At 41.6% G+C, this 25712-nt stretch overlaps 2 protein-coding genes across 6 annotated transcripts; both read left to right on the top strand.

The window, feature by feature from the left end:
* Positions 1 to 534: 534 nt before the first annotated feature.
* klhl26 (kelch-like family member 26) lies at positions 535 to 6106 on the top strand. 3 transcript variants are annotated; one of them, XM_015970804.3, is made up of 3 exons: positions 535 to 821; positions 2733 to 2915; positions 3380 to 6106. In XM_015970804.3, exons 1-3 carry the CDS (start codon positions 772 to 774, stop codon positions 4959 to 4961), a joined length of 1815 nt encoding a protein of 604 aa, XP_015826290.1. In that variant the 5' UTR covers positions 535 to 771; the 3' UTR covers positions 4962 to 6106. The 3 variants fall into 3 exon arrangements, with proteins under 3 accessions (XP_015826290.1, XP_015826292.1, XP_070410310.1); XM_015970806.3 differs by lacking the exon at positions 2733 to 2915; XM_070554209.1 differs by lacking the exons at positions 535 to 821; positions 2733 to 2915 and adding an exon at positions 3055 to 3163.
* Positions 6107 to 7587: 1481 nt separating this feature from the next.
* Positions 7588 to 23368, top strand: crtc1b (CREB regulated transcription coactivator 1b). Of its 3 annotated transcripts, XM_015970802.3 has the most exons (14): positions 7588 to 7770; positions 9905 to 10021; positions 10510 to 10635; positions 12703 to 12764; positions 13002 to 13096; positions 13612 to 13697; positions 13783 to 13826; positions 15435 to 15658; positions 15934 to 16085; positions 16184 to 16414; positions 16808 to 16894; positions 19448 to 19534; positions 19623 to 19797; positions 22941 to 23368. In XM_015970802.3, exons 1-14 carry the CDS (start codon positions 7645 to 7647, stop codon positions 23150 to 23152), a joined length of 1824 nt encoding a protein of 607 aa, XP_015826288.3. In that variant the 5' UTR covers positions 7588 to 7644; the 3' UTR covers positions 23153 to 23368. The 3 variants fall into 3 exon arrangements, with proteins under 3 accessions (XP_015826288.3, XP_070410309.1, XP_070410308.1); XM_070554208.1 differs by lacking the exon at positions 9905 to 10021 and having other exon boundaries at positions 10510 to 10637; positions 12705 to 12764; XM_070554207.1 differs by lacking the exon at positions 16808 to 16894 and having other exon boundaries at positions 10510 to 10637; positions 12705 to 12764.
* The last annotated feature ends 2344 nt before the right edge of the window (positions 23369 to 25712 follow it).

The following is a 25712-nucleotide window of genomic DNA, read 5'->3' as shown; positions in this document are numbered from 1 at the left end:
ACTTCTTGATCTTGGCCACAGATAGGAGGAAAGTGCATCTGATAAACAATGTGCGGTCAGTATTGCTCTCTGTTTTGACTGCATGTTCAAATGGGTTTCTCCGATTTCATTCATGCAAGGGAATCCCTTATAGGAATCCGAAATTATTAATCACATTGAAAGAAAACTGAACATAGGCTGGTCGTTTCTTTTTACCAGACATTTTGATGTTCCTGGTTCAGTTTCTGAAAATTTTTATCTACATACACTTTAAAACATTGATGTATTTTTTAAAACTACATTTCTCAGCCATATAGTGGCTGCTCATTTTTTCATTATATTACAGAATTAAAGTGCAAAAATAAGCTTAGCCTCCTCCTCTCTTTCGATCAATTTATTTAAAGACAGTTGCGTGTAAAGACGTTACTTTGAACTGAACTGACCAAATACAATTAAACTCGCGTATTAATACACGTAGAGAGATTGTTTATAAGTTTAGGTAGCAAACTTAATGGTATTATGTTTTATGTACAGTTGAGTATTATTGACTTGACTCTAGTGCCCCCTTGTGGCCAGATAGCAGATTAGCAGCGGATGGTCGAAGCTGACCGCCGGTAGAGTTCTTCATCCCCATGTTCTCCATAGGAACTCAGACAGACAGGCGCTCCGTTCTCCGTTTGTACCGGAGTAAAGAGCTGCTTTGAAACATCTAAAAACAGCATGGACCGTCCAGTCGTGATTCCCTGCTAACATTCCTGAAAATGCCCTATGCGTGTTGTCCGGTGCTAGAAGATGGCGGAGTCCGATGGTGGCGAATTTGCTCAGAAACATTCGCAAAGCAGGTGAGTGAGTGATGAGGATGAGGTCAATTAGCGTAGCAGTCGGCTGTCTCTGGGTGGTCCTCACCGGCCTCCAGACCAGCCCGAGCCGCATCAGTCACTCAGGAAACACCGAGGAGCTTTTCGGGCCTCCGGGCACCAGCTCTGCGTCAGCAGGGTCTTTAGGAATTTTGTTTAAAAACGACATCTTTGTTAAAATAACGACAATGTTTATGGTTCGTTATCTACATGCAAAGTAAAATTGTTCGGCTTGAATGTTAGTATGAGTCTAATTTTTGTTCTTTTTATTTTTTACGTCAAGTTTAGTATCAAGTTGAAAGTGTGTGTGTGTGTGTGTGTGTGTGTGTGTGTGTGTGTGTGTGTGTGTGTGTGTGTGTTATTTTAGTTTATGATTTAGTGCTAAATAATTCACCTCATACAGTGTTGAGAATGACTTTAAATTAGAAATGTTAAAAACAAGCATCAGAAAATTTCACGATTATTTTTTGACCAGTTATTATTTATCTTTGTTTATTTTTATGATTTTTAATATATTATTATTTGTTTGACCTACATTTACGTAACAGCTGAAATATTAAAACTGAACCTGTTCTCAAGGTCTCATGAATATTTATTAAATGTTTAAGCGTTCTGGTTAGTTTTTCATTTACGTGTAATGTTTGTCTGTTGGGTCTTGAAATCATAAAACATTAACATAACTCAGCTTGACAAATAATGAAAACAGCCATATCTGAGATATTTAGATTTGTTCAGCAGGAGAAAAGAACATGCATATGAGACTATAATTGATTAGTTTCTTATTTCTTTTGGTTTATTTTATTTTAGTATTTTATTTGTTTGATCCAGCTTAATATACTAACTTGCTGCTTGTTTCTTTTAAGTGATTATTTATTTAGACCAAATATGAGTTATTCTATTTCAACAAATATTTTACTTCCTGACTTTTCTCTTGACTGTTTTCACTGATCTATGTGCAGCTACTAAGTGGCAATAGTGGCTAAAAAGACAAAATGCTTTCTCTCTGCAGCATTTTGTGTGTGTGTGTGTGTGTGTGTGCGTGTGTGTGTGTGTGTGCGTGCGTGTGCGTGTGTGTGTGTACATTTTCTCACTAATGCAAAAGCTTCACGCTAAATGCATTTTCCATTGGCAGAGTAATGAATTACATTAGATTTTCCATTTGCTGGTCACTACATACCAGACACGGTTCAGGTCTTAACAGCAGATAACTTCTACATGTACTGTGGGGTAAAAAAAATATTCAGTCAACCACCAATCGTGCAGGATCCCCCATTTGAAAAGATGAGAGAGCCTGTAATTTTTATCCTCAACTATGAGACTAAATGAGAAAAAAAATATCCAGAAAATCACATTGGCTGAGTTTTAAAGAATAATTTTGCGAATTATGGTGGAAACAAAAAAATTAAAATAAAACTCTATTTTGGTTTCATCTGACCACATGACAGTCTCCCAATCCTCTTCTGGATCATCCAAATGCTCTCTAGCAAACTTCAGACAGACCTGCTCTTGTAATGGGTACAAGCACCATTGATACGGGTAAAGTGGAGGACAGAGAAGCCTCTCTGTGGGAGCCAGATAAATTGCTTGTTTGTAAGAGACCAAATACTTATTTCCCACCATAATTAGCTAATTCATTCTTTAAAAATCAGACAATGTGATTTTCTGGATTTTTCTTTTTCTCATTTTGTCTCATGGTTGAGATAAACCATGATAAAGACTACAGGTTTCTCTTTTTATGCGGGAGTAACAGCTCAACTGGAGGCTGACAAAATTATTTTTTTGCCCCACTGTAACTAGAATAAAAATAATGTAGAAATGAAGGTTGCAGGAATACATATTATCTGTAAAAATAAATAAACTTTGTCTTAAGTCATTAAGGCATCTTTCTCTTTCCAGTATGGCTAACAAGAATAGCACCCTCCGCTGTACTTTCTCCGCTCCAAGCCACAGTGCCACGCTCCTCCAGGGCTTGTCGGTTTTGCGAGCTCAGGGTCAGCTGCTTGATGTGGTGCTGGCTGTCAATGAGGAGCACTTCAAGGTCCATAAAGCAGTGCTGGCTGCTTGTAGTGATTATTTCAGGTTAGTCTTTAAGCTGTCCATTTTGTGTTTTGAACTGGACGCACTTAGCTGATGCTCTTTCTCCAGAGTAATTGAATAAAATCAATAGTACATTTGCAAAGTAGTGAATGTTTTCAGCAGGTTTTGAGACATTTTTCAGGTTGCATTGGTGAAGAAAGAACTAAAATGAACAAAGAGAAGCGATATTTACAAATTACAACTTGTATGAAGACTGTTTTCTGAAAGCGGAGACAGAAGACTTAAAAATGGTAAATTATTGAACACAGATTTCACTAAATCATGACAAATATGTTCTAGTATGCATGGTTTGTTTGGTACAGCTTTGCTGTTGATGCTGCACTTTCAACACAACAACACAGTACTACTGTTATGTTGTAAAATGTGAAATGCAATTATTGTGTGCACTTAATCAAGTTAGATTTTCAAAATAACATGTTGCTTTCTTGCACATTCTTGTGTTTCAGAGCTATGTTTACAGGAGGCATGAGGGAGTCAAACCAAGACACCATCGAGCTGAAGGGCTTGTCTGCCCGAGGGCTCAAACATATCATTGACTTTGCCTACAGTGCAGAAGTCACTTTGGATCTGGACTGTATCCAAGATGTCCTCGGGGCTGCCGTATTTCTCCAGATGGTTCCAGTCGTGGAGCTTTGCGAGGAGTTCCTTAAGTCAGCAATGAGCGTGGAGACCTGCTTGCACATCGGGCAAATGGCCACCACATTCAGCTTGTCTTCCCTCAAAGAGTCAGTCGATGCCTTCACCTTCCGTCACTTCCTCCAGATTGCAGACGAGGAGGACTTTCTGCACATTCCCATGGAGCGCCTCATCTTCTTTCTTCAAAGCAACAAACTGAAGAACTGTAATGAGATCGACCTCTTCCATGCCGCTATCAGGTGGCTCCAGTACGATGAGTCTCGTCGGGCTCAAGCCAGTAGCGTCCTCTGCCATGTACGCTTTTCACTCATGCGTTCCTCGGAGCTGGTGGACAGCGTTCAGACAGTGGACATCATGGTGGAGGACGTTCTGTGCCGCCAGTATCTCCTTGAGGCCTTCAATTACCGAATCCTTCCCTTCCGACAGCATGAAATGCAGTCCTCGCGGACGCTTATTCGGTCTGATGTGATTTCACTCATCTCTTTTGGCGGAACACCGTACACTGACAACGACCGCACCGTTAGCACCAAGGCATACTATCTCCCTGATGCTGTATCCCGCCAGTTCAAAGAGCTGACTGAGATGGAGACGGGGTGCAGCCACGCTTGTGTTGCAGTGCTTGATAACTTTGTGTATGTTGTGGGTGGGCAACACTTGCAGTATCGCAGTGGGGAGGGGGCTGTAGACGCCTGTTTCCGCTATGACCCACATCTAAATCAGTGGCTTCGCATCCAGTCCATGCAGGAGGCCCGCATCCAGTTTCAGCTCAATGTGCTGCAGGGACTAATTTACGCCACTGGGGGGCGCAATCGATCTGGCAGTTTGTCATCCGTGGAGTGCTACTGTCCAAAGAAGAATGAGTGGTCATGCGTGGAACCATTAAAACGCAGAATCTGGGGTCACGCCGGTACTTCCTGTGGCGAGAAGCTGTACATCTCAGGAGGTTATGGCGTCTCGTTAGAAGACAAGAAAACGCTTCACTGCTACGACCCAGCTTCAGACCAGTGGGACTTCAAATCTCCTATGAATGAACCCAGAGTGCTGCATGCCATGATTAGCGCCCAACAGCGCGTTTATGCGTTGGGTGGGCGCATGGACCACATGGACCATTGCTTTGATGTACTGGCTGTTGAGTATTACATTCCAGAAAACGACCAGTGGACCACCGTCAGTCCTATGAGAGTGGGCCAGTCAGAGGCAGGCTGTTGCTTACTGGACACGAAGATCTACATCATAGGAGGTTACAACTGGCACCTGAACAACGTCACAAGCATTGTCCAGGTGTACAACACCGAGACGGACGAGTGGGAAAGGGACTTGCACTTTCCAGAGTCCTTTGCTGGCATTGCTTGTACGCCGATCATACTTCCACAAAACATCACACAACGTTAATCGTCTGACCTGAAACTGTGAAGATTACTGTATGTGCTCCTACTGCCGACCATTGAGTCACCTGAGAGTTTGTGCATGTTTAGGGGTTTGATTTAAGGAATGACCCAATAGGCTACTCAGAATTACAGGCTTTTTATGGAGTCAAGAAAACGGGATATTTGTGTTTTTCTAGAGTAAAAACTGACATGAATATGTAGTGATCTATTCGTTATGATCATCATTGCCCAATTAGAAACAAAATATTGTGTAAAAAAAACCAAAAGGACCTTGTCCAGCATTGCCTAATTTCTAGCACTTTCTATTCTTAGCAAAATAAAAGTACATTTTATCAAACAAGGGCTTAAGTTACTGATAGCACAAATGGATCAATGGATTTTGTCCAGTCTTTTAATCTCACCGTTCATCTTTTTCAGTTTTACTTTGGAAATACTGGACTGTAGTTGTTTTTGTGGTTTGTATTATTCACTCAAAGTAACAGTAAATCTGACCGTGGTTGTTCAGATTCACTAATCAACAAGCTACATATCAACTCTCGATGATTGCACAAAAACAAGTATTGAATGTGTTCATTTTGAAGTACTTGTTCCATAATATGTTGAGAAAGTTTTGTATGTATGTATTCATGGAGCTGAAAACTGATACTTTAATTTTCTCAATCCTTACTCAGTCAACATAACAAACCAGTGAAGACCTCATATGGCAGCTACATAAATAACTTGTGTGTTTCAATTGAAATCCTATGTTTTTTCATTGAACAAGAGTTTTCCTTTATTTAAAATGTACCAGTATCATGTGCATTATTTAACACTCAAATCCTGAGATAACTCAGTGATGACGTTGTTTGTGTTGAATTTTTTACTTTTTTTCCTTCCAGTTGTTGCAAATTTCAGTGCATTGTTTCTTATATATTTCACGTTATAAATTCAGTATACTGGTGTTTAAAGCACAACTTGTTTTTCTATTTGCACACAGCCACCTACATGCTGGTTTCCTGTCTGTCTGCCTTTGTGTGTCCTGTTCTGTCTGTACCAGTGAAAGCACACGATGTTAAAGTGCAATACAACACAATTTTATGTGGTCAATAAGGAATGTATAATTTTGTGTAGCTTTATCTTTAATTAAAGGTGTATTATGTTTTAAAAATACTCAAAATGAGAAGTTGATGTCTTTGTTTTTAAGATAAAATGAGTTTGAAACACTGGCTAGGGTTAGTATGTTACATTAGTAACACTTAACAATAAGGGTCCCTTATTAACGTTATAAGTACATTATTAAGCATTAATTAATAAATTACTAACAACTGCTTAACCATATTAAGTAATGCATTACCAAGTGGATACCGCCCCCCTTTTTTTGTTCAATAATGCTTAAAGTAATGTTAATAAAGGGACTCTTATTGTGAAGTGTTACTGTTACATCATACCTCAAAAAGGAAAAAAGGGCCTTTTTAGTTTATAATTACTACTGCACTCAGTTATTTGAAGCAGTGAAGATACGGTTTTGTTCTGCCTTTAAGTAGAAAGGTGCATTATAGCTAATATTTGAATAGCTTTTGGTTTAAGTGAGTTTATAGCTTTTAATTGTGGAGGAGTTTAAGCATCTCTGGGTCTTCACGAGTGAGGGAAAAGATGGAGTACGAGATCGACTGGCGGATTGGTGCTGCATCTGTTGTGCTGATGGCGTTGTGCTGATCTGTTGTGAAGAAAGCTGAGTCGAAGGGCAAAGCTCTCGATTTACTGCTTGATCTATATTCCTACCCTCACCTATGGTCGCGAGGTTTAGGTAGTGACCAAAAGAATGAGATTGTGGACACAAGCAGTCAAAAGGAGTTTTCTCCACAGGGTGTCTGGGCTCTTCCGTAGAGATAGGTTGAGAAGCTCACTTATTCGAGAGTGGCTCGGAGTAGACCTGCTGCTCCTCCACATTGAGAGGAGCCAGTTTAGGTGGCTCAGTCATCTGGATGCCTCCCTGGATAGGTTTTCTGAGCACGTCCAACTGGGAGGATACCTTAAGGAAGACCCAGGACACTGGAGGGACTATATTTCTCAGCTGGCCATTGGGATTCCCCGGAGAAGCTGGCCCAAGTGGCGTGGGGGGGTAAGCCTGGGCCTCCCTGACCCCAGATAAGCAGCCAAAAATGGAAGGATGGATGAAATTTATACTAAGATTATTTCCTAAACTAGAACATTTGTTTAATTTCCTTTAAACAGACCTTTTAACCCCATGAATTTTACTTTTTTTTTTTTTGCTGCAGACAAATTAAAATGTATTCATTCATAATTCAGGATGTAAAGTTTGGAATTTGGTTATTCCAATGTACATTTTTCTTTTTTCTTGATAAATAGAAAAAATATAATTTCTGTTTTAAAACCAATTATATGAGAATTACAAATGCATTAATTTCCTCTAAGTCAGTATGCACCTAGTCACTTTCTTCCTGGCTGTTGTTTTATTATGTTGGATGTAAATATCGCTGCTTATTTATTTATGTTACTATTTATAACAAGCATCTAGGGCACACGATTCCCCGTGGTGATTCTTATTTTATCTGAAACTCACCCTGCCTCGCACTGGCACCAGCCAGCAGCAACATCAATAGGCACGTCCATCGAGCGTGATGACGACAACAGCAGGCCCTGGCGCGGTGCGTAGCGTAACATTCCATTGAGAAGAAGAGGGGAAGATGGCGTCCTCTAATAATCCCCGCAAATTTAGCGAAAAAATCGCGTTGCATAATCAAAAACAGGCGGAAGAGACGGCTGCGTTTGAAGAAGTGATGAAGGACTTGAACATCACCCGAGCAGCAAGGGTAAGACTGCTAATAGCCCGGATGTTTACATTTTGTTGCGTTGCCGTGTGGCAGTTAACCAACACTGCGGAGAAGCATTCTACGGTGGATGGCTGATTAGCTAAAGTTCACATTGACATCCTCATCTGCAACAGCGCAGCATCACAAAAAACGTGTTTTCATGTCTGTAAACACGCGCTAGCGTTTTATCTTGGTTTTTCGGATACCAACACGGGATTGAAGTGTAACGTTTTTAGCTCGGCTAGCTCGCTGTGAATAATGTGCACCTGTTCTATGTTTGTGTCTGGTCAGAGCTGTCACTGCTTACATTTTTGTTTGTTTACGGTCACAGAAATGAGTGCATAATGACACATTAGATTAGTCGGCCAGACTTAAACTGGAATCATGATTTAGCCAGTCAAACGTGAACCAGCATCAGCTGTGGATTCCCTCCGCCCCCGATGTTGTCCAAAAATAAATCAAATAAGAAATTAAAAACACCCCCATCATTTCGACGCACTTAAACACCTTCAGATTAAAGGAAATCGTGATGAACACTTAAGTTTGAATTACACCAAGCAATTTATTTATATACATTTATTCAGGGGCGGATCTACAGGGATACCCCCACGCCCTCCTTACTTTTATGTTTATAATTACGCCTCTAATAAGGTTAAAGGCACCATCCGTCTTGTACATCAATTGACATTATTTTTTTTAATTTGTTTAATATATATGTATAAACAAATAAATAAAACATTTGTTTTTCTCATTTATACCCATTTTCTTTAAAGGTATAATGAAGTTTTTAAATTGTGGTGTAGATATTTGTTTACTCCATTCACATCTAAAGGCAATTTGCATAATTCGATGAGGAAGGCCTGCTTTGCCACACTGTTTAGACTTTCTGTGCCTCATTTGCCCTTTCATGTAAAATAATTCTAGATCTGCCACTGCTTCATAAACTTCTTTACAAAAAATGTGGGATGCTTTAAATTACAGGAGGGCTTTTTTTCCCTCGAACCTGTCAACCGTTTCCTACATAACGTGCTAGCAGCTAGCTAACACAAACAAAAATAAGATCACTTATATTTTATTTATAGCCACATCATTAACTATTATAGTAATTTTGCATTCAGTAATATCAATCAACTGTTAATTCTAATGAACCAGCAATGTTGAGATGGCAATAAATTACCTATTCAGTTATTATTTATCCTTGATATAATTGAACAAAAGTGGTGATGTTTTGTTCTTGCATCGTCACGGGTTTATTGAGATGACAAGTTCTGCTTAAAGACTCAACACAAACGTATCAACAGGAACAATATATTGTAAACCAACCAGAACTTTGTTGTCACTCTTTTCCACTGAAGTGGTTAGAAAATTAGGAATGATCACCGGTTTGAGAACCTGCTCGCTGGCCCTTTTATTAGGGTAGGGTGGTGCGGGGCCTCAGCAGAGGACTTTCCCAGAGAATTAACACTTTTGTTTTTCTCTCAGACCCAAACATATGTTAAATAACAAGACCTAATCTAACAGGAAGCTCAGTCACTACATTCAATGAATACCCTGACTCACCTCATGAGGATGCCAGGAAGTGTTTGTCTTAATTGTTGATTCGTTTGCTGGAAATGATGCACATATATTGTGTTGCGTCAGTGTAAATCCAAGCACTACTGTTATTTACTGCAGGGAAGAAAACATTTTTATTGTGTCAGCAAGATTTATTTTCCTTGTTACCTCTCAAATTTCCATCCATTGCATTAATTTTGATCATAAATCTGACAGCACTTTTCTTTGTATAGAAGTCTGCATTTTTGTTGTAAACATGGCTTCATCACTAGTGTTCATATTGGCACGCGTGTTTATTGTAAAGACTGTGTGTTGCATACATAAAACAGCAGACTCTAAATCCACCAGCTATCAGTCGGCTGTCATTTAAATCAGCTGTTGAATTTATTGTATTTGTTTAATTTTCACTGTGCTTTTTCATTATTCCTGGAAAAGCCATGTCACAATAACTTGTTGATTTAATAGAATCATTAATCTTGCACCTCTCTTTAGACTTGCATGTACCCTGCATTCTTTGTCATCTCTTTTGTTTTCAATCGAATCATTCACTCATGCTTTCATGCAATTTTACTTTGCACAGTTGCAGTTGCAGAAGACCCAGTATTTGCAACTAGGGCAGAGTCGTGGACAGTACTATGGAGGCTCACTGCCCAATGTCAATCAGATTGGAAATGGCAACATTGACCTGCCTTTTCAGGTGAGCCCTTAGCTTCTCTCGGCAATGGTTTGTTGTAGATGAGTGCACTCTTGTCAGCTGTTGGTGAATGTTGGACACACACAGGTTGAAGCTGTTTTATATGCTGTTAGAAAAACGTTCAAAACAGGCAATCTTAAACCTCCCAAAGAGGTTCTGCTGGCTTCTCTTTAGCTGCGACAGCTGTAAAGTGTTTTTTCTATTTTGTATTTTTTTGAAAGCTGCAAATTCCACCAGCTTTTATGAAGGCTCAGTAGTGACAGGAGTTGTTTTTCAAGCTTCCTTTTCCTCCAGCATTCTAATTTTGTTCCTAAATTTTAAATTACACCATTGCTTGTCATGCCTTTCCATCTTTAAATGCATTTTGCTAACTCAAGCATCAGAATTGGTGTTGCGTGGGTGGCTCGATTCATCTTGAAGTGAACCCACTTGCACCATTTCTCCCATCTGAGGTCTTTTCCAGCCTGATTCACCTGGTGTGTTTACTCTAGAACTCTGTGCTGGACACCAGTCGGACAACCAGACACCACGGGCTGGTGGAGCGCGTTTACCGTGACCGGAACCGCATCACATCCCCTCATCGCCGGCCACTGTCTGTTGATAAACATGGCCGCCAAATATCCTTTTTACAGAAAAATGTGGTAACCTAATGTTGATGTTAGTTGTTTCTTTGTAGGTTTAGAATTTTATACAATTGTTAAAATCTGTACATTTAGCCTTTTTGTCCCAGTTTTGGCTGTTCTCACATTTTAGGATTAGGGTTACCCTGCCCTAACCCTGGGAGAGGTTTTTATTTTGTGTTCTTGTTGGTAGTTTTAATTAACTCATTCACTGCCAGACGTTTACTGATAAGAAAAGCCCTTTGCTGCCAGCGTTTTTCAGCGTTTTCACTTTTTTTAAGAGTCATAGAACGTTGCGCGCTAGGATGACGTCAACACCAAAACAACCAAAACAAAGAGTAGACTCACCTCTTACATCAGGAAGAATCCGCGCGTTTCGAGCTTTATCCCTTCTTTCATAATCCGTGGTTGACTTGTTATCGGCAGAAGCTTTTCTGGTTCGCGCCTCACTTTTTTTACAGCAGCGACCCAAAACGATCCTGATCACGTGACGTGTGACGTACGTGGATGTAGATCGGCTTTAGAGCTGAGATGTTTGTTCTCTTGGTGCGGGGGCTCGTTCTGACGCCTACACAGTAAAAAAATACAAATGATGACTTTTGTCGTCATTGGCAGTTAATGAGTTAAAGAGAATCTGCAAAACGTGGGAAGCACTGACATTAGTTGTGAAAAGTAGAACTCCAGACTTAAGCTGCGGGTCCTTTTTTTCACCTTCACATTTAGTTTAGATGTTTTTCAGTGTTTTCATGTTGCCACAAATAAATGGTTTCACGTAGGGCTGCTCGATTATGGCAAAAATAATAATCACGATTATGGTGACTGAAATGGAGATCTCGATTATTTAGGACGATTTTTCAGTTTATGTTGATTTTATTTGTTTTTATTCAGTCATAAAATTGCTCAGGACACAATGAGAACAAAAATAAATAAGAAACAAGATGATCACTAAAATAACTCCTGATTCCCAGTATAAAAAGACCTATATACTTTTAGCTCATAGTCTATGACCCAAGGGCTATAGACTTTGGTTTAACTAATTTAAGTCTAACCAGTACAGACCCAAATACCAATATCTTGCAAATACTGACAGCAAGAATTATACAGTGGCATTTATAACAAATAAATGCAAATAAATTGATGTTCACAAAATGTTACATAGCATTTGTAGGAGAGTGCACTAGCATCGTGTCCTCATAGAGATGAGTTATTAGTTATCAGCGTGAGGAACTTATTTCTATCTATTTCTACCTTATTTATAAACTATTTATTTACAAGTCCATCAGTTAATGTAATAATTGTCCCAACCACAGCTGCACCCCCCACCCCCCAACCCGGTTTCACAGCAATCAGGAGAAAGCTGCACGTATGTTTAGCGCGCCGCACGCGCACATTTAGCCGTTTTTTGTGGCTCAGGAGTCCGCAGGTGCAGTGTGTGTCACTCACTCTGGTTAATCCAACAGGGAACCGACTCTGGGAGCTGTTTCTTTAGCGACCGACACATCACTACATCATTCCCTTTCCTAATGTCCTGAAGAACGGTCCGGAGCGCAGGCGGAGTGTTTAGCTAACCTGCAGGAAATGTCGACGACAGTTATCCAGAAAGTAGCTAAGGGTTACCAGAGATGTTTCTGAGGTGTTCGCTAGGTACTTAAGATTTAAAAAGTCAAGAAGGGGGTCTGAAAAGCTGTTAGAAATAGCGTCAAAGTCGCCAAGTTGGGAGGAGCGCTTCATTTGCAACTCAGGGCAGCGCAAGTGGGAGGAGCAAATAATCGGCTTGTTTTGTTTTTATAATCGTTCAAAACTCAGATCGTAATCATGATTAAAATTCGATTAATTGAGCAGCCCTAGTTTCACGTTTCGGCTGGAAAAAGAACTGATAAAAACGTAGCAAATCAAGAAAAATCCGTCGTTTTATGGACATGTTCTACTTTTAGTTTTCTAGGTAAAGTTTATTCCTTCATGTATCTTTGTGGTTATTACGTATAAAGTATTAGTTTACTGATGTCATCCATCTCTGAACCAGGTCTTAATCTCCTCCACGTTATTAGCCTTGACCAGATTCACATCGACAGCTGTCCTTACAGCTCCGTTTACCTCTCCCCACCGCCAGATACTAGCTGGAGAAGGTAACCTGCCTGTTTGCCACAATTACAGCCAGACACTACTCACTTCCCAAAAAATTATTACTCATCGTGTCGATTAGTCTGTTTAAAAATAATAATAATAATCTAGTAATAACAATGATGAGCAGCCTGACTGCAGTGGTGATCCCTGATGGATGTGGTGCTAAAGAGTTGTCCCTCTGCCAGCGTCGGGAATTGGCCGTGCATTTTGCTGACATCTCATCTTTCTAATGCACGCAGGACAAACTCGGACTCCGCCTTACACCAGAGCGCCATGAACCCGAAACCCCAGGAGGTGTTTTCAGGGGGATCACAGGAGCTGCAGCCTAAACGAGGTGAAGCAGCATCCAGTTCCAGAGACACAGAGATGCTTTTATTTATTCATGTTCAACGGGCTAATCCAAGCAGCAAACAGTGGCTCGTATAGAAGGGTGGCTGTCAGATGGAGGGAGATCTGGACTCATGGTGAAATATTTATGATGTAAAAAGAAACTGATCTCCAGAGAAGTGTTCCTGCATGCTGGTACAGTACTCAGCTGGTTTTAGAGATGTCTCTGAAACCAGCTGATTTACTACGACCCTGAGCCCAAAATCAATGAGTAACTGATTATGCATCGATCATGTCTTTTTGTGTGTGAGTCTCAATTATAATGAAGTCAAGATTAGCTGGCATCCATTCAGTCTGTCTGGTGGTCACTTTGCTATTTTTAGACTTGTAGGAATCTGGTGCAACAGCAGAGTTATTTTTAGCACGACTGGCTCAAATATTGATGACTTATATTTTTCCCCAATAATTTGAATTCTGTGTCTTGTCAACACGAAAAACCGCGTCTTGTGCTTTGCTGCTTAGTGCTGCTGCTAACCGTTCCTGGGACAGAAAATTCGGAATCGGATGCTGACAGTGACGCTCAGAAACAGATGTGGAACGACAAAAAGGTAAGCATGAGACTGGAAGGGGCCACTAAGTGAATGCATCTCTGTTTGGAGTTGGTGGATCATGATTACACATTTGTTCTCTCAGGATGATCCATCGACGACAAACACATGTGATGTCCCAGGAATCAAGTGAGTAGCTTTAGTTTAAGGTGTTTTTATTGTAATGTCAGAGACCAGCAGTCTGTCGGACACGACAACAAAACTAAGTTACAGTTAAGGAAGTCTGGAAATGTGCAGGAGATGCTCGTCTACTTTCGTTGCTGTGATGTTCTAAAAGTGATCTACTTGAAGGTGATATTGTCAGACTAAAGCTTGGTTTATGCTTGACGCATTCACTTTCCGCGCGGTGATGCGGCTCGCGGCTGGAACGCGCTTCACAACTTGCAGCGTTTATGGTTCGTGCGGCTCGTCTCTGCGGTGAGCCAAAATTCTCCCAAACTGAACGGGGCAGCATGGAGCTCTACGGCATGCATCCAACACCACACCATAGTAGAAGTAGAAATCACTGTTTACAACATGGCATTCCAGCATTTTTAACAGCGTCCTCGTCTTTTCCGACAGTGCGAGCTATTTCCCTCCAAGAATTATTAACAACATGTTGATCACGGTGATCTCTGAGAGCTGAATCATACAAATGTCTGTATTTACGAACCTCTGCCATACTAGTTCTTGCCGGTCCGCCATGCTTTTCTGTGTCAAACCGTTCGCATGGTTAGAAATTTTCCTAGGTGCGCGTTGCGGAAATTTTGGGCCATGCGGAGATGCGGTGGAGGGGCGTGGTTGTTAAAATGACGCAATTTCGCCGCGCGGAGCCGTGTGGACCTCGCGGACGCGTCAAGCATAAACCAACCTTAAGATTTGACCGTCTCCAGCCATGTGTCCTCATCTGCAGCGTCAGAACCTGGTCTAAGCTCTTAAGTGCTAAAACGCATTCATTAATTTATTTGATAGGGACAGTGCTCAGCTATGAACATCTTTCCAAGCATCAGTACATGTAAATATGCTGGATTATAGCACAAATGCTAATTTTCAGCATGCACTCCCTAGGCAAGTCACAAAGACGAGACTGAGCAGGACAGTGAGAGAAATACATCATAGACATTCAGATTAGATTTCATACAAAGGTTAGATTACATGACTGGTTTGCTTTCAGCCAATGTTTGAGTTCACTTTTGAAAGTGTGTTTTGTTGCACACTCCTCTGTGGGGAATGGGAGACTGTTCCAGAGCGTACTGGTCTTTACATTTAGAGTCTGTTGTACAAAGTCACTGCATGTTGAGGACTTGGAGCGCTGCTGATCACAGAGGGACTCTGTAGTCACTCCAACATTTAATTCAGTCGTTTTGGCCATTAGACATAAATGGAAGGATGGAGTCCAGAGTTTAAAGGACCTGTGTCATGCAGTTTTACACCTTCCAGAGCAAAGATAGGCACAGTAAATGATACTCGCCCCTCTGGCCTAGCCATCGGGTGGTTTTAATGTTGGCCGGTTTGGTTATCCATCTGAAAACCCACTCCCATGGCTCAGAATGTATTACTTTTTAATCTTTTTTAATAAAGTTGATCTTATTTTGTGGTCAAAACCTCTTATTTGTAGGTTGACGTGGTGGGCCCCTTCAAGTGTTTTATGTTGTAAGAAGCAGCAAGACGACATTAGTTTAACTCTTTCCACACAAAAAGTGCGACAAACTGTTCTTTAACATCTTTTTTTCATCAGCTATGTTTTGTTTATTTTAGTATATTTCCGTCACCGGACCAGGAGTTGAATCCGTCCGTGGTCCCAGCTGCACACAACACTGGCGGTTCTCTGCCAGATCTGACAAACATCCAGTTCCCTCCTCCGCTGTCCACTCCACTCGACCCCGAGGACACCGTGTCCTTTCCCTCGCTCAGCTCGGCCAACAGCACGGGCAGCCTGACCACAAACCTCACCCACCTGGGCATCAGCGCTGCCAGTCACGGTAACGAGCTCTGTCCTATCTTTAGTGGTTGGGGTGGAAGATGTCAAATAAACCAGAGCATCCTGTAGTCACTGTTATAAACTATTTTCTACAGAGTATTTTAATGGAGTGTTAACTTGGGTTGCTCTATATTTTCCAAACTCTGCGTTCCTGAATGAATGATCCGTTTGGACCCACTGTTCAGCGTTTAGTATCTTGCTCATTTATTTCTTACAAATCTCAGATCATGCAAGTCCTGACACACAGATGTTGTATCTGTATGTGTTTATTTCTAGGGATCCCTACTTCCTCTCAGCCTACAATGACGGTAACGGCTCAGCGCAGGCAGCCACCGGTGGTGCCACTAACCCTCACCTCTGAGCTCCACCTCCAGCAGTCTCCACAGCAGCTCTCGCCCACCCTGTCCTCACCTGTTAACATCACGCAGGTCATTATCTACTGGCTCTCATTTCTTTTCTTTCCCTCAGATGATGGTGGAACATTGTCAGATCCAGTGTCTGCTACTGGTTTGTGTCTGTTTAATAGGCTTTGCCAACAGAAACCCTAACGCTGGAACAGCAGCTTTCCCAGTACCCCCTGTTCAGCCAGCTGACTCCTCAGGCCCAGGCCCAGCTTCTCAGTGACCTCCAGAAGCAGCAGGCCCTCCCACAGGGCATCCAGCTCATTGCTTTGCCAACTGCAGCCTCCTCTGGTACAGCCACAGCTAGCAGCCCCTCCCCGGACAGCCAGACCACCGCCAGCATCAGCATCAGCTCGGTAAGAAGTGGGGAAATCAAATAGGAAAGCGAAATTCAACTAGTTATGTTTCTTATTTAAGTTGTAAAGGTTTGTCCTTTTCCTAGATTACATAGGTGGAAGGTTGTTAACCATAGTGTTTCAGGACAAGAATTTTCTTTTGATAGTTTAAATTTGGAAACGGTCAAAGTTTGCTGGCCCACAGAAGTGGATAGAGTTTACAGAGCTCGTGATTCTGCATTCATTCTCTCCCACGCGCTCTTTAGTAACGATGTTTTACACAAACGTAGACAAACCATTTGTCATTGTGCATCTGGAGGTATTTGGTAAATGTAAGACTTTAAGCTGATGGTTAAAAGTTTGTGTGTGACAGGCATGAAGCTTAGTGCTAGCTAACCCTCTTCCCTCCAACAGTACCGCAATCAGACTGGCTCACCAGCCACTCAGTCTCCAACCTCCCCAGTCTCCAATCAAGGCTTCTCCCCAGGAGGCTCGCCTCAAGTAAGGGCCCACCCACCAAGCTCACCGCTGTCCAGGGAAGGGCTTTGCTCCTGGGGGAAAGCTTACTGTAGATAGTCAGGCTGCTCACCATTCTCATGTAACAGCAACCTTATTTATTCATCCCTGCTGTCACTGTGTGCATGGGTTAGTGAGTGAGAGTCTAAACATTTCTTGGTTTTAAATGTTTACTTTTGTCTGAGTTTAAATTTATTTCTCCTGAAAAATACCAAGTTTGATGCTCAGGGGAAGGTTTGGAAGGGAAGTGAGGTGAGGTGTGCTTTATTTATAAAATGTAGTGATTTTCAGACAACAAGGCCACAACAAGAAATAAAAAAATTAAAGTTATAAATTATTAGTGAAGAGGCAGATTCCACCAACTGTAATTCTTAAAGGTTTAAAGTCACTGATGGCTTTCATGATCTGAGCTACGATGTGAGATCTTATGAGACAGTATGACCGGACTCCACCGCCTTTAAAAGTCTCTCATGCTGTGTTTTTGCAAGAACATAATAAAGAGCAGCGGTAGTTTGAAAAATGTCATGCTAGCATTGTATCACCACTTGTGTTATTTACACTCCCTGTTTGTTTTTGTTTAAGTGAGTTAAAGAGGTCCTTCACTGAGAAACCAGTTTTGAGTTTAATATGCAGGCTGAACGTGAAATTTGTGTCCTACACCTATTTCCTGGATTAGCTTCTGATAGAAAATAGACGATGAAACGCCAGGACCGACTGCTCTACATCAAGCTGTCGCTTGGACTCACCCATCTTGGCTCGTGACGGGTAAGGCAGTTGTTAGTTTAGTGTCCAGGTGCCTCATTTATCAAGCTTGCTTACGCACAAAACGGGGTCGGAAAACTGCGTAAGCAACTTTCCATGCAAACTTTGGGATTTATCAAAGAAAACGTAGCGGAAAAATGTGCGCAACTAAATTGAGTAAGGACCTGGCTTACGCACATTTTGGACATGGAGAGCACCTGCAGTGCTGCTGCTGAGAAGGATAAAATTATGAAATCCTGAAACATTATCACTTGTACTGCTTCGTTTTCACACAGAACAAGACCCCCCACACGCACGCACACACACGCACACACACACAGCCTGAAGCGCAGAATACGGAATGCAGAATATCAGCAGGGGGACAGATTGAGACAGAATGTTGTGCGTCTGTGACAGTGTGTGTGTCCTGTCACTGTGACCCGATTGATCATGCTTCCTGGCTACTTGGACAAGGGAGATCGCCGTTTGGGTGACAGGTTAGCAGGCATGACTTTCACCTGGGAGTCTGGGGACTGAATCCCGATTGGACCATTTTTTATATCCACCACAGATCTCTCTGAAGAATTCACAACATTGACGGCTTCAGCAACGCTGTGCCACTCCGTGGATTTTCTCTTATTTGTTTTGCAAAATTACTTCCTTTCATTTCTCCTCCTCATCCACAAGTACCTCAATTTCTGCTTCTGTGAAATTGTGCTTCCTTGATCTGCCTTGATCTACGGTCGCCATCGTCAATGGCGGAGCGCTGCAACAGCCGGCTTATGTATATGCATGAGATCCACAAGGCACTTTGCATTGACTATTTATGGCAGAAAGTGGGCGTGGTGAGGGCGGGATGTGACTAAAATGCAGCTGAGAACCTTTCTAGATAGTTTGATTTATGAAGCGGAGATTGCGTGCAGCTGTGCGTCCTCCATGCTTGATAGATCACAAACCTACTTGGCGTTAGTACATTTCTTTGCTGAGCTCAAGTACGGTTTTAGTAAGGATTTTACGCAATGTATGATAAATGAGACCCCTGGACACAGCGGAGAACGTGTTAGAAGATGCTAACCATTAGCATTAGCAACTCCACCACACAGCAGAACTCCTTCAGGCTTGTGTTATTTTTAGAGATAAAACATCAATGCCTTTTTTAAGTTCTCTATTTAAACGCAAGAAAGTTTTTTTTTACCTTGCTATCAGTTTCGATCGCTCCTGCGATCTTCTTCAGAGCTAGCCGCTAATGACAGCGTTGCTTCCTTCTCCATTTATCCGTGGGCAACAGAGGGCGACACCGTCCTCTGCTGCCCATTCAGTGAAAAACACAGAATGAATATACAAAAAAAAAAAAACATCAATGTTGCAGAGCTACTAGCCACTACCGAATACGACTTTCATTAGAGACCACTGCAAATGTATAAAAGTATTAGTGAAGGACCTCTTTAAGCATTCTAGGAACATTTCAGTTAAAAATGCCAGTTTCCTTTTACTAAGTCCATTTGTGATTGTTTTATCATGAGCTGGGCTGCTGTGGTTTATGTTTACTCTTGATTTCATGTTGATTTTTGTTTATTTCTAAAGGTCACTGTTAACATTTTGACCTTATTTCTACCATAACTGCAGCGACCCTGCTTATGAAAGTCATTTGCTTTCTGTTCACTGGTAGTTGTGTGGTTTGATGTGCTTTTTTTATGGTTCCATCTCTGGTTTCTATGTGTGGCTCATTGCTTTATGTTCATGTATCGACCTTCATTCCAGTCGTTCTGAGTTCTGGCACGTATCTTTCCTCTCCAGCACATTCCTGTGGTGGGCAGCTTATTTGGCGACTCGTTTTATGATCAGCAGCTGGCATCGAGACAGACCAACGCTCTCTCCCACCAGGTAAAATGACACACACACACACATCATGAGGATGCTTTCCACTTGTTGTTTCTGACTCTGCTCGGCGTCTCATTTCTGTTCCTTTTAGCTGGAGCAGTTCAACATGATCGAAAGCCCCATCAGCTCCTCCAACCTGTACAGCCAGTGTTCCACCCTTAACTACACGCAGGCGGCCATGATGGGTCTCACTGGGAGCAGCCTTCAGGACACGCAGCAGCTCAACTACAGTAGCCATGGCAACATCCCCAACATCATTTTAACAGGTAGCTGCACCAGCAGACCACCAGCTTCTTTATGACACTCATGCTGCATCTTATCACAGCGGTCTTTGAAGCAGAGCCAGTTTAGCACTTTGAGTTAAGGGGATTGAATGTTTTGATAAAATTATCTTGTTCCTTTTTTTATTTATATCTGATTCCGTGTCGATGGAATTCACTCAGATGAGCAGCAGGATGGGTCATGCTTTGTCACAGATTGATTTAGCTGTGGGTTTCAGTTTTACTTGCCTGTTTGTTACTGGAAGATTTATGCAGCAGATCACTGTTTGATTTTGAGATTAGCTTTACATCCTGCTGCTCCAGCAGGTGGATCTGGTTCAGGAACTGAAACTGATCGGTGGTTTCCCCGATTTGCCTCAGTGTTTGTAGACTGGACTTAGAATCGGGTTTTGTTTTTGCTAATGTCAAATCTAATCAGTTGATGTCTATCTGAATCTGTCCTGTAGTTCATGAGATATTGCTACCACTACAGATATCAAATACACGCACAGGCAACCCGTTATGCCTCACATTCAGCAGTGGGCTATAGCCATAAACATGTTAACAGAACGTTCTGTTGATGTTCAGAAAATCTTAAAGATGCTGGAGATTTGGTCACAAATTCTTAGTTTAAAACTGCTAAACTGCATATTACTACGGATCTATATGACCACTAAATAGAAATTAAATGGATATTTTAAGTTGGGGTTTGTACTATGAGCTCATCAAGGATAGGTTTTGAAATTTGAACAACTATAGCTCCAGCCCCTCCATACCCCCCTTCTGAAAGTAGGTATGAGGCCATGCCTCTTACTGGGTGTGCGTTCACATACGTACAAAAAGCCTTGTAGCACTAAATGAGGGCCACATGTTTTCATTATGTTCCTGCTCAGACACACCAGTTTCTATCGGGTTCTGGTGGAGATTCTAATCACTCATTTTAATCAATTCTTTAGGGAAACCTATAAAACCAGCAGCACTGCTAGAACCTGCTAGCACACCCCTACAGCAGGGCGACGGTGGCACAGGAGTTAAGTGCTCGCCCCGTAATCGGAAGGTTGCCCGCTCAGTCTGTCGCTGTCGTTGTGTCCTTGGGCAAGACACTTAACCCACCTTGCCTGCTGGTGGTGGTCGGAGGGACCGGTGGCGCCAGTTCTCTGCAGCCTCGCCTCCGTCAGTGCGCCCCAGGGCAGCTGTGGCTACATCGTAGCTCATCCCCACCAGTGTGTGAATGTGTGTGTGAACGGGTGAATGACTGATTGTGTTGTAAAGCGCCTTGAGGGGTTCCATGACTCTAGAAGGCGCTATATCAAATACAAGCCATTTACAGCAGGAGTGGGGAGCCCTGGTCCTTGAGGGCCGGTATCCTGCATGTCTTAGCTTCAACACTTCTGATTCAGGGGTTGATTCACCTGCTCAGCAGCTCATCAAGCTTTGCAGAAGCCTGTTAATCACCTGCTGATTGAAATCAGGTGTGTTGAAGCAGGGTTGAAACTAAAATATGCTGGATGGTGGCCCTCGATGGACCAGGGTTCCTAACCCCTGCACCTACAGTAACACTTCAACAGGCTAAAAAGTAGTTTTGTGCAGCAAAATGGTAAATTCTTCACTAATCACTTGGCTCCAATTCACAAAAGATAAATCCCTTTTCATTCCCAACTGTGAAAAGTAAAGGATGTGTGCTAAATCATGAATTTCTTTATTGCAACGTTGCAGGTAAATAAACCTTTTCTGTGTTTTAAAAAGAACTGAAAGATGCTTTGAGGAGGTGTTACCGGAATAATACTCAGGTAAGGGCAGAGTCTAAGGTAGTCGTGGGTCAAAGCCAGATCAGGACGAAGCAGGTACAAGGAGCATGCTAGAGACGTGGTCGTAGACAGGCGAGGGTCGTGGTGGCAGGCAGAGTTCTTGGCGATGGTCAGGCGTCGAAACGAGGTCGAGAGACTATGATCAGGCAGGATGACAAAAGTCTGGAAGATCTACTAGCTAGGAGCAGGAGCAAAGGCTGATAGGTGAATGATGGTGCATGGAGTTAAGGGCTTGGCAGGATCATGACAAGTTCACCCAAAAGATCAGCAGGACACAAGTGTGGAGTCATATACGAAATACCATCCAAACTATACAATAAAACATACATAGGAGAAACTCGACTGATGAACGCAGAACATAGAAAAGAGTGTGAGAAAAAAACAAACCGAAGACACACGAGCAGAAAGTACAATAAAGAAATCAGCTGTAATAGACCACTGCACCAGGGAAAACCGTATAATGGACTGGGACAGGAAGCCATAGAAATAAGGAGATGTGGACACACAATAATGAAGAGAGACGATGGGCTCTACGCTTTAGATCATGGGACTGTGTCATCAACGAAGAGAGCGCGGGCAGCAGAGGGTGACACCGTCCTCTGCTGCCCGCGGATGAACAGAGTTGGGAGGAGCTCTGGGGAACGCTACAGCATTAGCCGACAGTTCAGCTAAAACAACGTCAAACAACTCTTTTGCTGTGTTGGAGAAAGAACCAGGTAATGCAGTTAAAAAAAAACACTGAAGGAACGTACAAAAGATACCTAATCCTAACAGATTAGCAATTCTATTTTCCTTGGTTTCAACTAGAAACACAGCAAACGGTCCAATTATGTTGATGTGGACCGGGCTTCCATAATTCATCTGGAACCTTCGTCTTTTTTCTACATTAAATTATGGCATAACTGGTAGTAATACTTTCAAAATAAAAGTCTGTACTTCAAAATAATAACTTTAACTGATACTAACCTTACTAAGAATGACAGTTTAATATAAAACAGGTTGTCACAAAATATAACTTAAATAATCCTTATCTATGGCTCTAACACCTCAGCTTTAAAGGTGAAGTTATTTTCATGCTCTTCAAAGACATTTTTTAACCTTTAAGAAGGTGCAAATCTGCATCTCCTTCCAGATGCATGTGAGATGTTTTTGTAAAACCAGATGAATGAAATACCTAAATAGAATTGAACATAATAGCAGACCTATCATTTCTCCTGAAGAGAACAAGCTTTTTCAAAGCCGCTTAAGTCCAAATAATTGTGTATTTTTTGAATATCTGTTGAAAAAATGAGCTGATTTTGGCCAGGAATGCCCATGTTTATCAGATGTCATATTCCTCAGTCACAGGCGAGTCTCCTCCGAGTCTCTCCAAAGAGCTGACCAACTCCCTGGCTGGTGTCGGCGATGTCAGCTTTGACGCGGACTCTCAGTTTCCTCTGGATGAGCTGAAGATAGACCCGCTCACTCTGGATGGACTGCACATGCTCAACGACCCCGACATGGTGCTGGCTGACCCCGCTACCGAGGACACTTTTAGGATGGACAGACTGTAACGCCGACTGGTGCGAAGGGAAGAGAGAAGATAAACAACGCACTAACTTGTGAATGAGGAGAAACAAAGGGCAGGATGGACGCTCCCCCTTGTTGCATGGCCGTCCAGCTGTCCAACCCTTTGAAACAAAGCGCCGCGATAAGGGAACAGGTAATCAGACATCCAGTGGCTTGCCGTGGGAAAAACCTCGCTGTCGTTTTGGATGAGATTGGCTGCTCAGCGCTTTTGCTAACCTACTGTGTTTACAGTGCTCCATTACATGCTACATATATTTCAAATATGCACATTTGACAGCTTTTCTTCATTTCATATCCACATTTGTTTTGTTCATACTGGCTTGTAGCAGGAAGCTGCTAAGACACTGGGTTTAACCGTTGGCATGGCTATGTCTAAAAGAGGGAGCAAAAAAAAAAAAAAACATAGCCTGTTTGCTCACTTCCCCGCAATGAAATTCCTTCACTGCGTAACAACTTTCTATTTCACTCTCAAAGCTTTATTTTTGACAACCAAAAGGTTTTTCTCATCTTGTACTGTATGTTTTTATGCTTCGTGTATTTATTTATTTATTGATTTGGTTGAAAACTTTATATTTTCTTTGGTTACCTGAAATTTTATGCCAAAATGTTCTTAGCGATAGTGTAATAAAATGCCACTGATGTAATTTGTGTTTCTACATATTTATCTGTTTTGTAAGCTTCTGTTGGGTTAATGAAGGAGTGTAAAACCTCCCCAGAGTTGCTTTTTGGTGTTAGATGTGCAATGCTCTGATGTTAATGTGCTGCAGCCCAACAATCCAATCAAATCTCACACAGTTCAGAAAAAGTCTCCAGCTCAAGAAACGGGTTGATTTTACGCTACTGGGATTAACTTTCTGGAAACAAAAAAAATCAGGTATTTTTATTTAACCAGAAATCAAGAAAAATGCATCTAAATTTATGCTCAGCCAATGAAAAGCCAATACACACATACATGTAAACTCTTTCCTGGTGAAAGAAAGTGTCTGCTTTTAATCCAGAGAACGCTAAAATCTTTATATTTTTTAGGTCGTCACTGTGAAATCACCTGATTTTGCCTTACAGTAACATGCTACTGTTCTACTTAATCGTTCGACGTGACTGCGTATTTTCATAACTTACTGTAACATTTTCTTGTATTTCAGAGAAACTTTTAGTCTGTGGTCTTTGTGGTTTTGTTATGTAAGATTTGACAAATCATTGTACTGTATTTTGTAGCAGTACACTTTCTAGCCAAATTGTTGTTGTTGTTTTTTTAAGTGGGGCAAAAGCAAAATGGAAAAAAGAAATTAAGGAGGGCTTTAAGTGTTTAAGGAAGGCAATTATGGGGAGGCTTTTTGCTCCTTTAAGGGAGTCTGACAAAAACGCAACTTGGTGATATTTTGTTTTGGTTTGGTATAAATGTTTACTCTCTCCTTTTGGATGAGCCTAAAAAAGTTCTCTGTTAGTAAAAAAAAAAAAAGTTTACTAGTGTCTCATCAGTGTTTCAACAGCACTGCTGTTTATTCAGGCTTGTAATCAACAGGAATTACCGCAGTTTCAACCAAGGAAGTTTTATTCCAAAATGTCCGACACCATTTTCAACCCAAAGCCGTTTACACGCCATCCAGTGGGTCGACCTCAAGTGGCTAAATGTTTTAAAACTAATGAAAAAGTCTGGAACGTCGCATTCAGTGCCAACAGGTCTGCCTTGGCTTTTTTGTCAGCTTCCCTGCAAGGTTTGTCCTCAAATGTACTCGTGTAGGATCATTTTTGGTGTATTGTAATATTTATGTGCAAATGTGATGTTTTTACTCACCTAAAGCGATGGTGGGGAACCTGTCCAACCCTTAGGGATGGGATGGTGTCTGGGTTTGCTGGTCCAGCTGAAGTGTTCATTGTCTGCTGCAGAAGCTCCATCAGCCATTTTATTTGCCTTCGACTCACCTGTGACTCCTATGCAAATGACAAAAATATATATCTGAAAAGACCTTTAAAGAAAAAATCCAACAGTTTCACACTTTTCTCTTCATACCGTCGGAGGTGCTTTTATCACTAACAGTTGCATAGAGTTCCTTAACAAATGTGATTAAAATGGAAGCAAAACAAGACATGCTGCCATTATGAGCTATGTTTATTATGATAAAAAGAAGAAATTACAAAGTGAACGTTTATAAATTAGTCAAATTTTTACTCCATGAGAAAGAAAAGAAATCTGGAAGTGTGGAGGTTCCCTTTAGGGAATTCAGTGTCTCCTTAATGTGCCAACAGCACGTCTTCTGGGTTATTAGTGTTGTGGCGGTATGACAATCAGTGACATACATCTCTGAAACTCCAACTGTTTGTTTTGGTTGAGCTTTCACCCAATGGGTTCACTTGAAAAGTACGTTTTGATGCTTCCCAATAGAAATTGTCCCAACTTGATGGGAAAAAAAGTGAAAATTGGACGATTTTTTTTAACCTGGAATTGAAATATCATCACTTGTGTTGGATTTTTTCTTTAGGTCTCTAATATTGATCTGCAGATTTCTTTTTCTTTCCGAGGTTTGTGTACCTAAGGGAAAAAAA

Source organism: Nothobranchius furzeri, chromosome 8, assembly GCF_043380555.1.
Source record: "Nothobranchius furzeri strain GRZ-AD chromosome 8, NfurGRZ-RIMD1, whole genome shotgun sequence".
Taxonomy (NCBI): domain Eukaryota; kingdom Metazoa; phylum Chordata; class Actinopteri; order Cyprinodontiformes; family Nothobranchiidae; genus Nothobranchius; species Nothobranchius furzeri.
Note: the sequence above shows the minus strand (reverse complement) of the source record. Positions and strands in the feature narration are given on the sequence as shown.